The 15,502-nt window shown below is 48.6% G+C and overlaps 1 protein-coding gene across 1 annotated transcript in view; it reads right to left on the bottom strand.

Moving 5' to 3' along the window:
* TRIM16 (tripartite motif containing 16) overlaps window positions 1-9,486 on the bottom strand; it is a 112,531-nt gene extending 103,045 nt beyond the window's left edge. Inside the window, exon 1 of the mRNA XM_085616799.1 lies at window positions 8,828-9,486. Coding sequence (XP_085472925.1) covers window positions 8,828-9,400 — 573 coding nt within the window. The 5' untranslated portion in view covers window positions 9,401-9,486. The remainder of the gene's footprint in view (window positions 1-8,827) is intronic.
* Window positions 9,487-15,502: the final 6,016 nt, after the last annotated feature.

Genomic DNA, 15,502 nt, shown 5'->3' with positions numbered 1-15,502 from the left:
AGCTCTCTCGGGCGAGTGATACTCACCTGCTCTGTTGCACTGCAGCTCTCGCAGGCGAGTGAGATACTCACCTGCTCTGTTGCACTGCAGCTGTCTCGGGCGAGTGAGATACTCACCTGCTCTGTTGCACTGCAGCTCTCTCAGGCGAGTGAGCTACTCACCTTCTCTGTTGCACTGCAGCTCTCTCGGGCGAGTGAGATACTCACCTGCACTGTTGCACTGCAGCTCTCTCAGGCGAGTGAGATACTCACCTGCTCTGTTGCACTGCAGCTCTCTCAGGCGAGTGAGCTACTCACATGCTCTGTTGCACTGCAGCTCTCGCAGGCGAGTGAGATACTCACCTCCTCTGTTGCACTGCAGCTCTCTCGGGCGAGTGAGATACTCACCTGCTCTGTTGCACTGCAGCTCTCTCAGGCGAGTGAGCTACTCACCTGCTCTGTTGCACTGCAGCTCTCGCAGGCGAGTGAGATACTCACCTTCTCTGTTGCACTGCAGCTCTCGCAGGCTAGTGAGATACTCACCTTCTATGTTGCACTGCAGCTCGCTTGTTATTTGGTTAGTGGGGGGCAGCCTTTGGCAAACATGATCTTTAGGGCCCCTAAGCCCCCTTTCTGTACAGAGCCCTGGCCACAATGTGACAATTCCAGCACACCCCCTTTAGCGCTCTTTTGATGGTGTTTCTGTTACCACCTCTTCCCCACCCCCTTCCCGGCGCTGCACTTTCTTGATGGGGAAGGTGGCGCCATCTTACCTACAGTACCACACGCACCTCACGGACTAGCACCGGCCCGCTGCCGTTTAACTGCCCTTGTCCCTCTATGGTCTGCCGCAGTGGCTGGGCCTCCCATTTTTTCACTTTCCTTATAAAAGTGGGGTGTACTGTATGTCATTTCATTTCATTTCATTGAAATGAAATGACATACAGTACACCCCACTTTTATAAGGAAAGTGACATAATTGTAGGTGTACTAACACATAGGGTAAAAGGAGCGGGGCACAGTATAGGCTCATTAACTATCTCCAAAACTGAGTTCAGGGTTTCACACAGTCGCACCGACAAGGCTTGCCAAGCATCTGCCTGTGTGAGGCGCCACCTCTCTCACTCTCTGCCTCACACAGGCAGATGCTTGGCAAGCCTTGTCGGTGCGTCTGCGTGAAACCCTGAACTCAGTTTTGGAGATAGTTAATGAGCCTATACTGTGCCCCGCTCCTTTTACCCTATGTGTTAGTACACCTACAATTATGTCACTTTCCTTATAAAAGTGGGGTGTACTGTATGTCACTTTGATAAACGTGAATATTCACACAAAAAAGTAGCCACATTAGGGTTGTCTGAGAGATAGGGTTTGTGATATGCCAGGAAGTGTGGCGCCTTGCTATGTTTGCGTTGTGTATGTTCACTATGTATGTAACATGGTACAACCAGGATAGGGGAAGTACCCTATAACCCCTATGTGTGTGTGGGGAAAAAACCCGCACTCTTTGAGAGAAACAAAACCCCGGGGACACGTTATTGGGTAGATATGCTTAATAGCAGAGTCTGTGATATCACAAATATTTCCATTAAAGGTCCATTCAAGGTTTGTGGAAAGTCTTCAATTAGTTTAATCTTTATCATTGACAAGCAGAACCAGCCAACACGTGTTTCGTCACAGTAGGAAGTATCCTGTGACTTCTTCAGGGCTGTAATGCAACACGTAGGAATTTCTATGCAACTGCCTCTCCGGTGATAATTCCAAACCGGCTGGTCTAAGTTTGGTAATGGAAAGTCTTAATCAATCTTAGGGTTAAGAAAGCAGAAAAACCGGTGTAACGGAGATCCTGAGAGGAAAGTGCCTGTGCAATATGTTGCGCGGCGGGTATGCCGTCAAGTACCGGAAGACCGAAGATCCTAGAACTGCAGCATTTCATAAGCGCTTGTCAGGCGGGTGCGCCGACAACCGCGACCTTTAGCGTGTACGCTGATGTGAGGCACAGGCACTGGTTCACCTCTTTTCCGGAAGTGGGGTTGCCATAAAACAAATACTTCTGCAATTCTAAGTTTAACTCAGGACTCCCACATCTCCATATGACTTCACGGCTGAGCAGGTGAGTGTAGAGTCGGGGTAGTGCAGAACATCGAGCTGCTCACAAGTGCTCATGGAGAAGAAGGGTGCAGCCTGGCACAGGCAATGCAGCTTTTAATGGGTTCAGAGTAGTCACTTCAATAGGTCTATTTAAAAGCTCTTTACAATAATTAAGATCATCTGATAAGTGTACAAAAATAAAAACAGATCTATGTAATTTATATAATCCTGAATTACTGCTGACAGTATCGCACTTCTGATCCCCAGCAGTTCCTTAATGGGACAAATAACCACTAAAATAACGGCATTTTTCAAGGAGGTTCCTGCTAAGAATGTTCATTACAACTTGTCAGAGGAAGGAGGCGCTCTACAAGTGCCACAACACTGCAAAATGCAACAAGCATCACGACCAAAAGGAGAAGAAAGGCAAGATGCACGTAGTTTATAAAAGTAAAATTAAGAGAGTGATTTTGTCTGGTACTCGAATATACATGCCACAGACATCGTTAACAACCCGTCCCGACGTGCAGTCCTTAAGCGTTAGTTGTGTGTAAATTGCTTTATCACGTGCTGTGGCCACCACCACACCTTTAAGGCACATTAAGATAACCAAACTTAGAAAAATAATTATTGGCTTCAGTGATGATACCAAGCAAAACATCATAAAACAAAGTCATCCACTTAAGTTTTTTAAGCCAATGGCAGATGTCTCCTAAGGCTATCAGACAATCACAGACGCTTTTGTCGCCATTTGTGGCCTATCAGGGTAAAGCGGTTTTAAAATGAAGCTGGACAGCGGATCCATACCAAACAATTTCAAAATAAAACAAGGAAGAGCCCTCACTGACATTGACAATTACTTTAACTTAAGTGAAAAAATGTGTAACGGTTATAGGTGAGACAACAGGTACCACATGGACATCAACATCAAGGACAAAAGTATCAAGAGTGCAGCAGGTGCTGTGGCACTGAAGTCTAGAAGTATGAATGCCAATTGCTCCCCAATTATGGCTGTTTTTTACTAGCCAAATGGGCTTGGTTGGAATCTTCCTAGCCTCCGTTACATACCATTACAGCCTGGGGGGCTGTAATGGTATGCAAGATCTGTCACATGCATTGAACAGCTGCAATGCATGAACTGGTAGAGCTGGCGCCCTTTTTCCTTCAGAATCATGAAGTTCTCATGACGAATAAGCTAAACAATATGGCAAGAATGCATGGAGACCAAGGGGAATGTTATAATGCAGAGGAAAGATATCCCGCAGGCCAGTGTGGCTGTGTTATGACAGCGCAGTCAACACACAACGAGTTGAGTCCAGTTCTGGAGCCTTCCTCTGACATGCTGTGCCCTTTTCTGGAGGTCACCCTCCTTTCCATTTCTGTTCTCGATACCTTCCATTCCCTCCCTCTCCTTTGAGATTTCAACTTAACAGGTCAACTATGTACTCGTGTTTTTATTTGCAATGGGGTACTTGAGGTTGAGAATTTCTAATATCAAATTCAAACTACAAATGCCAGCATGAAAAAGAAAATACGTAGTGGTAAGCTCCCTGCATCCCACTTAAGGCAACTCCAGACCTCTGCCCTTAGCCTCTGTCTCCCTACCTTGCTTTTTCTACTGTCTCCTCTCTGTCCTTCAAGGTATTCGCCCTGCATCTCTCCCCATCCTCTCTATTGAAGTTGCCTTTCTCTTTCTATCCCACAGCGTATCTTACTTATTTTCCTCTCCCTTCTCCCTCCCTCTCCCCATCTATCTTTTCCTTCCTTCCCTCCATGCACCCTTTCTGGTCCTATCTTCCTCATTTAGCCCCCCTCCCGCCTCTCTTCCAGCCTCCCTCCGCTCGTGCCATCTCTTCTTCTTCCTCATTCTCTTGCGGTCCTAGTACCTACAGTCAGACATTTGCCCAGTTCTACGTATTAGTTAGCTGACTCACTCCTGTTTTTCTTTGCTTCCTCATACAAGTAGCTGTGTATGTACACCTGAAAATGCAAAACTACAAATACTAAAATACAGAAGGAAAACTATGACTGGGTCAGCTACTCACACCTGACTTCAGACCGTCTCAGATCTGGTTCTCCACTCAACCTCTGCCTCCCCCACCCTCCCTCTTGTAGTGATCGTCCGATCACCAGTCTAGTGTTTTGCCTGGTGTAAGCCCACACTAAACACCCACCCACCACAGGCGTCACCAGTCAGGTAACCCTGATAATAAAAGGGGCCGAGCGCACGTGCTCGTGGCCAATTATCTAACTATAACTCCAGTGTCTGTGTCCATCCTTTGCGTGCATGTGGGCCTGAGGCCCAAACACTACAATGGCGACGAGGGAGCTGTGCTCGTGCGTGCAGCAGCCCGGCAGATGAAGGGTTAGGGGCAGAGAGCTGCCGCATGTAAAAGGCACCCCCCCTGCAAGGAGGCGCGCCACCCGCCTACCGGCCCGCGGGGCATGTGAAGAGCCCCGGGCCTACACGACGAAAGCGAGGTGACCGGGAGCCCACCCCACACCTCATGTGCCTGCTTCAGTCCGCCCCCTGTGTGGAAGAGCCGTAGGGAGGGGAGGTGCGAACTGAGCGGAGCCCACCCGCATCGGCCGCGACGGTGTTGACTCCTGCGAGGCGGCGCCGGACGCACACGATAGCCCACGGGGCATGTGAAGAGCCCCGGGGGTCGAAGAAAGCCGAGCGGGTGCCCACCCCGCGTCGGAAGAGTCATAAGCTACCACTGCAGGCGAAGAGGCCCGCGGGGCGAAGGTGAGGAGACCGGTAGCCCACCCCGCTTCTGACGTGCCTGCAGTAAATGTGTTTCCCCCCCCCTGCGAAGAAGCGCTGTGGGTGTGTGAAGAGCCCAGGGGGTCGACGAGCCGATCGGAGCCCACCCGCATCGGTGCGGCGCCCGCCGGGCAGAAGGTGAGCGCTGGCATGCATCTGCCACCGTCCTGCTAAAGCCACAACGTAAGCGGAGCCCACCCGCAATAAGTGGGGACAGTGTCCCGTAGCCACACTACACAGTGTCCGGAGATAGCTCCTGCCCCTCACCCCACGAGTTTGGGAGCTGCGAAAGCGCTGCGGTGTTCCCAGGGGCTGCGCGAGTTGATGGGAAGAACCGCGCGCAGCTCCTGCAGGAAAAGCAACGGCCGAGAACACATAACCCCCATGAGAAAGTGCGTAAGCCACCTGAACCTACGGAGCCGTAGACAGAGCCTTCCTGTGGACGCTGGTCACCCGTGTGTATGCAGGATACACAGCGATTGTGAGGTGAGCTCCGCAGCGCGTGGGGAGACACTGAGGCTAGCCGGAGCAACTAGTACCAGGAGTGAGGCCCGCAAGGCAGCGAGAGAGGTGTCCCGCCTACCGAAGGAAAAGCAGAGACTGAGGCAGCACTAGCGGTGCAAGATGGCCCGTGGTTACTGCAAACGCGACCGAAATACACACATCCTTCTTATTCATAAATAACAGAAGAAAAGAGCACTTACCCGGCGGAGAAGCTGCGTGGACTCAAGTGGCATGCAGGAAGCTTCAGCGGCATCAAGGAAAGCGCGTTCACGGTAGGATTGCCCCCACCAGAGTCAAACGTGGTGAGAAGGTTCACCGGGGAGCAAAGCAGCAAGGCCCCTGGAAGCTGGGAGGCAAGGCACGAGAGCCTGGGAGCGTCTGTAACTCGCAACCGGCAGAAACAGGGGGAGCACAGCATGATCTGACCAGCCGGTGCACTCGTTCAGTAACTGCACACGAGGCCCGCAGCGGTGGGAAGCTGCTAGGGCCTTGAAATACATCGAGAACGGTAGTGCAAACAGTGCCATCTAGTGGCCATTCTGCAGTACTGCACCAGTAACCCTCATTGAGAAGCAAAAGGAAAGGATTGCTGCAACCTACGAGCAGTGCCAGGGAAGAAGTTTCTCCAGGTGTTTTGGTTAAGGAAACTGCCCAGACATGCAGAGACTGCAAGTGGAGAGGCAACTCCATGGGTAGATGGGGTAAGGAAAACACAGCACCGCGCAAGAGCGCAGCAGCGCAGGAACAGCTGCTACACAGGAAAGCAGAGCAGAGAACTGCGCAAGTGCCCACACTGAGGGGGCAGACCTCTATAAGTGAGCATGCAAAGGATCCTCCAAAGGACCGACTGCCAAGGGGGCGCAATGTGTGGTAACGCCTACTGGCCAGGGGCGTTCACCACAGGAGTGAAAACAGAAAGGCGCAAAGCACTTGGATGGCAAAGTGTGAATAGATAGAACCAGGCAGAGAGTCTCAAAAGCAAACGAAGGGCGCAGTCAAAAGCACGCCGAAGCAAGGTGACTGCGGAGACAAGGAGGAGAAGTGGTTGCGCAGACCACGAGAAGCCGACCAGCCAGTTGGTCGCAAGGAGTAAGACGCCGACCAGCCTGATGGTCGCAAGGAAAAAGCCGACCAGCCAGTTGGTCGCAAGGGAGAAGCAGACCAGCCAGTTGGTCGCAAGGGAGAAGCCGACCAACCAGATGGTCGCAAGGACGACGCCGACCAGCCAGATGGTCGCAAGGAGGATGCAGACCTACAAGAGGTCAGAGAGCACACTGACCTGCCAAGAGGTCAGAGCGGGAGTTAAGAGGAAGACCGAGGGGACGTCAATGAAGAAGACCTCAGGAGAGGTCCGCGAAGAGGACCAGGAAGAGAAGGACGAGAGGTCCAACAACATCACTTGAAATCAGAAGTAATCACGAGAAAGAAGGTCGCGACGACCGGTCCAGTCACAGAGTGAAAGGAAGACAGTGTCCTAGTGCTGGGACAAGACCAGAGGGAAACGTGTAGAGTGCACGCTACACGGAGAAGCCTGGTAAGGACGAGCAAGAAGGCAGGAAGACCGGACCACGTCGCTAAGAAAGAAAAGAAAGCCAGATCCTGAGTGGCACGACGCCACGACGAAGGAAGAAGGGAAGGAGAGAAGAGGAAAAGAGAAGAGCAAGGAGGTGTGTGTGACAGATCAACACAACCCACGCCGGAAGGGGAAGACCCGAAGAGGAAAGTGAGAAGGTGCATGGACATCCAAACACGGTACCTGGGAAAATATCAGCACCACTGGGGAGTACACATCGATGTGCAAACCCGAAGGTCACCCGGGGACGACAGAGGTGAGCAGGCCGGTCCGTTGGTAACAACCACCTCTGGGATGGAACGGAAACAAGACCGTGGATATCCAAGGGGCAGAGGCCTCAGGGACACCGGTGGCAGCGGATCCCAAAACGAGAGATGGACTGTTGAAGCTTGCTCTGGAGGTCCTGGGAGAACAGAGGCAGAGCGCGAAGGACCAAGTGCCAACAGCACAGTTTTCAGGTGGAGCTTCGGACACGGAGAGAGGACTCGTAGCGACTCCTCCAACGCGGTTGGAGCGACAAGGCGGCAGTCCACCGGTCCAGTGGAAGCCTGGCAACAAAGGGCCTCCGGGTCGTCCAGTGAGAGGGGACACCCTCGAGAGAGGGGTATCCGTGAGAGGGATATCCTGCAACGGTGAATCCTGTTAGAAGACAACTACCAGTTGGAGAAAACACCTTTACCAGGACTATACAGCGGAAAGTAGAACAACAATGGTCCACCATCATTCCATCTACACTTTCACTGACGGCAGTACAAGACAGAGACTGTAAGGCGCACTTCCACGGTGCAAGTCCAAACGAACACATCCGCAGAGCACCCGGACATCGTGCCAAGGAGACAGAGTGGTCCCAGCCGCAAGGATACCATCGCCGGCAGTTGGCCATCAGCGAAGAGACTACGTGGAAGTCATTATCACTGACTTTTATATTTTATTTGTAATTTGTGTTCTCTCTCCCACAGGTTCGGACTTCATTGTTTTGACCTTTATTAAAGTTTGGGAGGGATGTAGTGATCGTCCGATCACCAGTCAAGTGTTTTGCCTGGTGTAAGCCCACACTAAACACCCACCCACCACAGGCGTCACCAGTCAGGTGACCCTGATAATAAAAGGGGCCGAGCGCACGTTCTCGTGGCCAATTATCTAACTATGACTCCAGTGTCTGTGTCCATCCTTTGGGTGCATGTGGGCCTGAGGCCCAACCACTACACCTCGGTTCACTGCCTCCCTCTGCCCCTCGGAGCACTCCCTTTGGCCTGCTCCTGGTTCTAATGCCAACTCTCTTTACCACAGTACTCAACAGTATCTTGAGTTCACCAAGGATTACCTTATCTAGTTCGGGTGCTTTCTTTGTACACTGGCACTTGTAGTGCTGAGTTTATAATTGGCTACGCATGACGGGAGAGGAAGAAAAAACATGAAGCAGACGAGCTACTCACGAGCGAATTCGGGAAACGTGTGCGATATGCCCACCACTTCTTTTTTTTTTTTTTTAAACAGTTTTTAATAATTCGCTCATTCTGTTAGTCTTCCCTTTCAGATCCCTAACTCTCTCATCTTCCTCGAAGAGCAAATGCCCCTCCGACTCCAGTGCTTATATATCTGCTGTTGACTGAAGTTCAATACCTTATGGTTTTCTATGGCTAGGCGTCAGTGATTTTGACAAGGATCAGGCAGAACCGCACTGCTCTAGCCAACAAGTATCCTTTTCTCTGTCCTCGCTCCCTTCCTACGAGGGATTTATTGGAGGATGGGCAGTGAATGGCTTGGCCAAATGTATGTCAAAACCACTCAGATGCAGATGGAGGGAGACCTTGGATTTGGTGGACCTCCTTTCAATACGTTCCAGTGGATGGTTGTCAGTTTCTGTGCACCCACCCACCCTATGAAATTATTTCATGTTCGCTTTTGCACCCCTACCTGTTTCAGCTTCCGGGCTTCGGCGCAGGGGACGGCGGCGTGCCCCGCGTGCTGCTCGGCCACGCACTCCTCGCAGGCGCACGTGAGGTCGTCCTGGCAGAACCACCGGAGCAGCTTGTGGTGCGCGTCGCAGGTGCGCAGGTCGGCGTCGCGCACGGGCTTCACCAGCCGGTGGGACTGCAGCTTGGAGTTCTCCACGTGAGGCCGCAGGTGGCTCTCGCAGTAGTTAACCATGCAGGTCAGGCACGACCTGGTGGCCTTGACTTTCTCGTCTAGGCAGAAGTCGCACAGGACGGCGTCCTCATCGTCTTCCGTCTTTCCTTCGTCTGGCCCAGGGGCGTCTGCATTGCCGTTGGTCTCGGACACGGGGTCGGCTGCGGGGCTGGAGGCGTTGGAGTCCGCGGCGGCGGCAGGTTTAGGGCTGGCTGCGTCTTTGCTCTCGGTTTTGCCTTCTTGGCTGCCAGCGGGGGTCCCTTCTTGCTCGGCCGGTGCGCTGGTGCCATCGGCGGTCAGGAGGTCTCCTGCACTGGAGCTCTGGGGGAGACCCTGCGCTCTTAGGTCCGTCTCAGCCATTTTCAATCTCGCAGTCTTTGCCTTGTTGCTTTTCGTCCAGGATATGACTGAACTGTACGCATTCTTGCTGCAACACCAGCCACACCTGATCTCTGCTGTCTGCCCACGGCGTTTAACTCGTTCCTTTCCGGAGCGCAAACAAGGAATGCTAACTTTAGTCGAAGAGAAGCAAGTTTAAGCACAGATTCTATATGCAAATGACGCCATACCTGTCAACGTTTCAAAACAAAAATGAGGTCTATGTTAGTGCCACGTTGCAGACAAGTTCAGCATTCAAATAACTCGGGTTTTGGCCCTGTGATAACCATTTAATTTTTAACTTTAAACATGATGTAACAATAAATGTGGTCCTAACTTGAAAGTTCGAAGACCCCATTCACAAGGGGGCATGTTATCAAGCCAGGCGATAAAATTATCGCGGCTTTAGCGGCAGAAAACGGCCGCTAAAACGGCGATAATGGGCTTGATAATATGCTCTATGGAATTCCAATTGAAGCCCATGTTAGATGTCCTTCACATTTAACATGGGCTTCAATTGGAATTCCATAGAGCATATTATCAAGCCCATTATCGCCGTTTTAGCGGCCGTTTCTGCCGCTAAAGGGACGATAATTTTATCCCCTGGCTTGAAAATATGTCCCCAAGTAATGCTGGGTATATCTCCACGGATCCATTATCTTATAGGCAATGGCTAGAGGGGGTTCAGTTTGTTAAATGTGCTGTAGAAGAACATTGGGGCATATTATCAAGCACGGCGTTAACATTATCGCCGGTTTAGCGGCAGAAAACTGCCGCTAAAGCGGCGATAATGGGCTTGATAATATGCCCTGGAGAATTCTCATAGAAGCCCATGTTACACCAGAACATGGGCTTCTATGGGAATTCCATAGAGCATATTATCAAGCCCATTATCGCCAGTTTAGCGGCAGTTTTCTGCCGCTAAACCGGCGATAATTTATAACGCCGTCCTTGATAATATGCCCCATTAAGCGCTAACATTCTTTTAACTATAAATCAGCGTGAAGACAAAAAGAACGTATGAACTTTGGGGCATATTATCAAGAAACGGTGTTAAAATTATCGCCGCTTTAGCGGCAGAAAACGGACGCTAAAGCGGCGATAATGGGCTTGATAATATGCCTGTGAGAATTCCCATAGAAGCCCATGTTCTGGTGTCAATATGGGCTTCTATGGGAATTCTCTGCGTCATATTATCAAGCCCATTATCGCCGCTTTAGCTGCAGTTTTCTGCCGTTAAAGCGGCAATAATTTTAACGCCGTGCTTGATAATATGCCCCGAAATGCTTTAGGACACACCAGTAAATGATTTGTAATTTCCTTTCTGCAGTGTTTTATAATTTTTGTGTGTTTATTTGGCTGAATTGTTCTCAGGAAGTACGAGAGTAACAAGATGACAATAGGGTCAGTTGGAAATGAAGTTATTTTCTCGTGTTTTCAAAGACTCATTTCTAGCTTTCTTTTTGTGTGCACTATCCTCCGAAAGTTTGAAAGGACTAACTGCTCTGTTAATAATTGTTCAGCATGCCAGTTACCTTTGTTATACTAAGCCGAAATAATTTGAAATCTATGCTAAGCATAGGCATCTCATTAACCGTCTGTAACTAATTTTCCAGAAAGTGGGGACATGTGAATATGTATCACTGTAATCGGAGTTGCATGTTGTGCCTAAGCCTGGGCGGAGTTCTGCGTAGTGCAAAAAAACACAACTCCGCTGCATTGCGCGAAGCTCCGCGATCAGCCGAGTGCTTTAGATAAATGCTGTTCGCTGTGATTTTCAGTGCCAGGTGCTTGTCTGCACTGTGCAATCATCACGAACAGCACCATGCACAGCGCAAGTGGGTGCTGCTTCTTTTCTGCCGCTCGAGTAGATTTGTACTCGAGCAGCAGCTTTCTCAACGTGAACGGACGGTTTCTCAACGTGAGCGGTCACGAGCATACGCGACCACTCACAATGAGAAATCTGACCGCCTACATTGAGAAATCTCACACGGGGGTTGATTTTTCATGCTCGCCAACTTGATGTTGACGACCCCGAACGAGGAAAAATCTTGCTGGGGGATGGATTTTCCTCGCTTGCACTGAACGCGAGCGAGGGAAAAAACTCTGTGAGCTCCGTGTAACGCAGAGTGCGGAAAACTCCGCAAACTCTGCGAGCAGAGTTTACTGCCCAGACTTAGTTGTACCACAGCTCACTAAGGACAACTGATGGCAAGAATATAAAGATAGCTGGTGCAACTCTCACATAGGCCTGGCAAGAGAACAGCAGTACTGCTTTTATATATGCAAAGACTCACATGATTGCCAGAAATCCTTGCTTAGCAATCCCCACACTCTTCTAAAAAAATACAATGTGAAAGAAAGAAAAGCATCACAAAAACACATAGACCTTGCCTTGTAATCTTCCTACGTTTAATAGTTTACCTCTTATGTTGCACTGCTTGACTTCATTCACAGTGTGACCTACATAATCAAATGACAAAGATCTCTTGAAGGTCATGACATTTCTTTACTATATTAGCTGTTATACAATACAGCAGCATGGTTCATTGTCCCCAAAGTCATATAACCAAATGGTTTGAGAATTATTTCATCTTCAGGCTTTCCCCATATGACTAGAGAAACAGGAAAAGGCCCAGGATAGACAGCAGGGGCGTCGTGGACTCCCTGCTTTAACAGCTTCAGTGGGGGTGGGGTTCTTTATGGGCCCCTTCTGTCTGCAAGGCAAACAATAGCACATCATTAACATTGGAACAGAAGAACAAGCTGGAACACGGAAAAACGACACTGGATAAATAGAACAGGGAAAGAAAGAAGGAATATTGGAAGGAAGGGTCAAAAAAAGGAAGTATGGATGAATGAATATGTGGATGAATGAGTGGGTGAAAGGAGAAGTGATTGATAGGTAGATGGACAAACGAAAGGATGGCAAACTAAAGGGGTGGATGGATGAGTGAGTGAATGGATAGAGGGATGGACACGTAAAAGGAAGGCAGAACAAAAGGATGGATGGATGATTGAATGGATAGGTAGATTGACAGGTGAAAGGATGGCAGAGTAAAGGTTATGGATGGATAAGTGGGTGAAATAATGAGTGAATGGTTGGCAAGGCGGATAAAGGATGGATGATTGGCAGGGTGGATGGATGGTAGATTGGAAGGATGGAAGAGTGGATGGATGGATGGCAGAGTTAGCGAATGGAAGGATGGCAGAGTGAATGTATATATTGCAAAGTGAATGAATAGATGATTGGATACCAGAGTGGATGGATGGATGAATGGCAGAGTGGTTGGGTACATGATTGATGGCTGGACAAGTGGATGGCAGAGTGAATTGATGGATGGCACAGTGAAGGTGTGGAAGGCAACATTAATGGATGGCACAGTGGATTGATGCATGGCAGAGTGGATGAATGAATGGTTGGATAGCAGAGTGGATGGATTGGTTGCTGAATAGATTAGTGGATGGATGAAAGAGTTGATGAGTGAATGGATGGCAGAGTGGATGGATGGCAGAGTGAATGAATAGCAAAACGAATGGACGGTTGGATGGCAGAGTGAATGGATGAATGGCAACGTGAATGAATGGATGATTGGATAGAAAATGGATGGATTGATGAATGAATGGCTGGATGGATGGAAGACTTGATAAATAGATGATTGGATTGAGTGGATGGATGAAGGATGGATAGATGGACAAGTGCATGGCAGAGTGGATAGCACAGTGAAAGGATGGATGGCAGAATGGATGGATGTATGACAGAGTGGATTGATGAATGCTCGAGTGGATGAATAGATGGTTGGATAGTAGAGTGATTTGACCGGTGGATGGATGGTGGAAAGGATGGATGGAAGAGTTGATGCATGGGTGGAAAGGATGGATGGAAGTGTTGATGCATGGATGGATCGATGGATGGCAAGGTGGATGGATGGCAGAGCAGATGAGTGGTTGGATAGATGGCAAAGTGGATAGATGGCGGATGGATGGCTGAGTGACTTGGATGGCAGAATGGATGGATGGCAAAGTTGGTGGATAAATGGCAATGATGGATGGTAGAGTGGATTAATGGATGGATGGCAGAGTGGATGGATGGCAGAGTGGTTGGATAGATGGATGGCAGACTGTAGGGATGGATGGATGCCATAGTGTCTAGATGAATGGATCGCAGAGTGGATGGATGACCAAGTGGATGTATGGATGGGTGGCTGTATGGATGGATGGCAGAGTGGATGGATAGATGGCAGAGTGCATGGATGGATGGCAGAGTGCATGGATGGATTAATGCTATATTTTGTGGATGGATGGAATGGGAAAAGACTGAATGGATGACAGAATGTAAAGGTGAAATAGTGCGTATCAGTAGGTGGATGGAAGGGTGAAATAATGAATGGATAGATACATGGATGGAAGAGACAAGAAAACTGTTCTAGGGAGGGTTCGGCTCACTTGTTTTCTTTGCTGGGAGGTATCAGGTCTTTAGTTCAAAGTGGGGCTATTTTAATTTTAAGGCTACTCTACATTTATTAGTTCCTTCCTTCCTTGGTATCGTGAAAGAAAGAATAGGTCAACGTACCAATTGTTTGCAATAATGGAGAACATGGATTACCTTTCAAGATATATATCTCTTGTCGTTAGCAGATAAGCCTCTTTCAGCTAATAATTGCCATTTGACTAAAGACGAGGGCTGAAGGATGGTGTGTTAACCTTTTATCTACTACAATCAAATCTTAATGAAGTGGAAAGGTATGTCCAGCCATGCCAGTCACTGGCATGGAGTGGGACTGGCCTGCTGGATAGAGGAGTTTGAGTGCTAGAAAATAAGAAAGGTAGAGAGATGATAGAAAAATTGAAACTTACATGAAAAAGCATGTTTAAGGAAAGACAGAAAGCAGAATTAATGCTTCAAATTAATAGCAAACAAGGAAATAAAAATGTCTTTATTGTCACTGGAAAAACACAGTTTCCGTAAATGTTTGCTACTAAACAAAAATGTAATAACTGATAACCACAGATGTTATAGAGTTTTGAAAATACTGACTAAACCCCAGAATTCACACTAAATGGAAACAGAAAACAGGAAAGCCTCCAATATGCTCCACTCTCTTGCCCACTTGTCTGATCTGACACATCAGCAGGTGTTGCTCGAGTTGTGAATATGAGGCTACTACCTCTTTACATTAGTGCAGCGTCACCCCTGTGTAGGGCTGGTTGGAGGAAGTTATTCTCAATTCATAAAGTGGTAAAAGGAAAGGGATAACGATGGAAGATGATTTAGAGCAGTTGGGGGCATAGGATGTTTAATACATAACGTTTTCTGGTTAGCGTGGTTTGTAACGTTATATGGTCTGCTGGTGGCAATATGTTTGAGCCCTTATCTGTCACATTGAAGGAACTTTCAACACACTACACCCGCATCTGTTCTCGATCAAAGTACCACTACTAGTGATAAGATATGTGCGTAGTTCTGCGATAACTCCTGCTTTCAGCATTTCACAAAAAGGTTGCAACACTATTATGATGCAGAGGAACACATACAACATTCTCATTTGTGTAGTGCTTGAAAGACCGAGCTGTATGGAAAATCCAGGTAGATATGGTACGGTATACGTAAACATAACTGAAAGGGAACCATTTTTTTGTAAAAAAAGAACTTGCATTTTACAGTATATGCATTCCGATTTCTTTTTTCAAATTGTCATTAAGTTAAATGAAGATATGTGCAGACGAAATATATGGAAAGCAACTTAGCTTACAGAAAGGTGTGAACTATAAAAAATAAAAACAAAATGAAGGACTGCAGCTTCACAATCTAGCGCACCAAAGGCAGGGCAGTAGTGTAGAGCATGGTGGCTGGGAGGGTACACTTCCAACTGCCCGAGTGGCACCTTTTTCAGAGAAGAACTGTGTGCTGTGGTTCCTCCAGTGGTGACTGATTTTGCATCTGACAGTCCTAGCGTCGTTGCCATCAAAGCTAAGCCTTAAGTTCAGTGACCCTGTGACAAGGGGAATCAGACATTTCATTTGGGCTTCATCATGACGTGACACCAATGAGAGTCTCATCTGGTAGTGTCTGTTACTCTGCAC

Source organism: Triturus cristatus, chromosome 7 (assembly GCF_964204655.1).
Source record: "Triturus cristatus chromosome 7, aTriCri1.1, whole genome shotgun sequence".
Taxonomy (NCBI): Eukaryota; Metazoa; Chordata; class Amphibia; order Caudata; family Salamandridae; genus Triturus; species Triturus cristatus.
The sequence above is the reverse complement of the archived record's forward strand: the minus strand, read 5'-3'. Positions and strand labels throughout refer to the sequence as shown.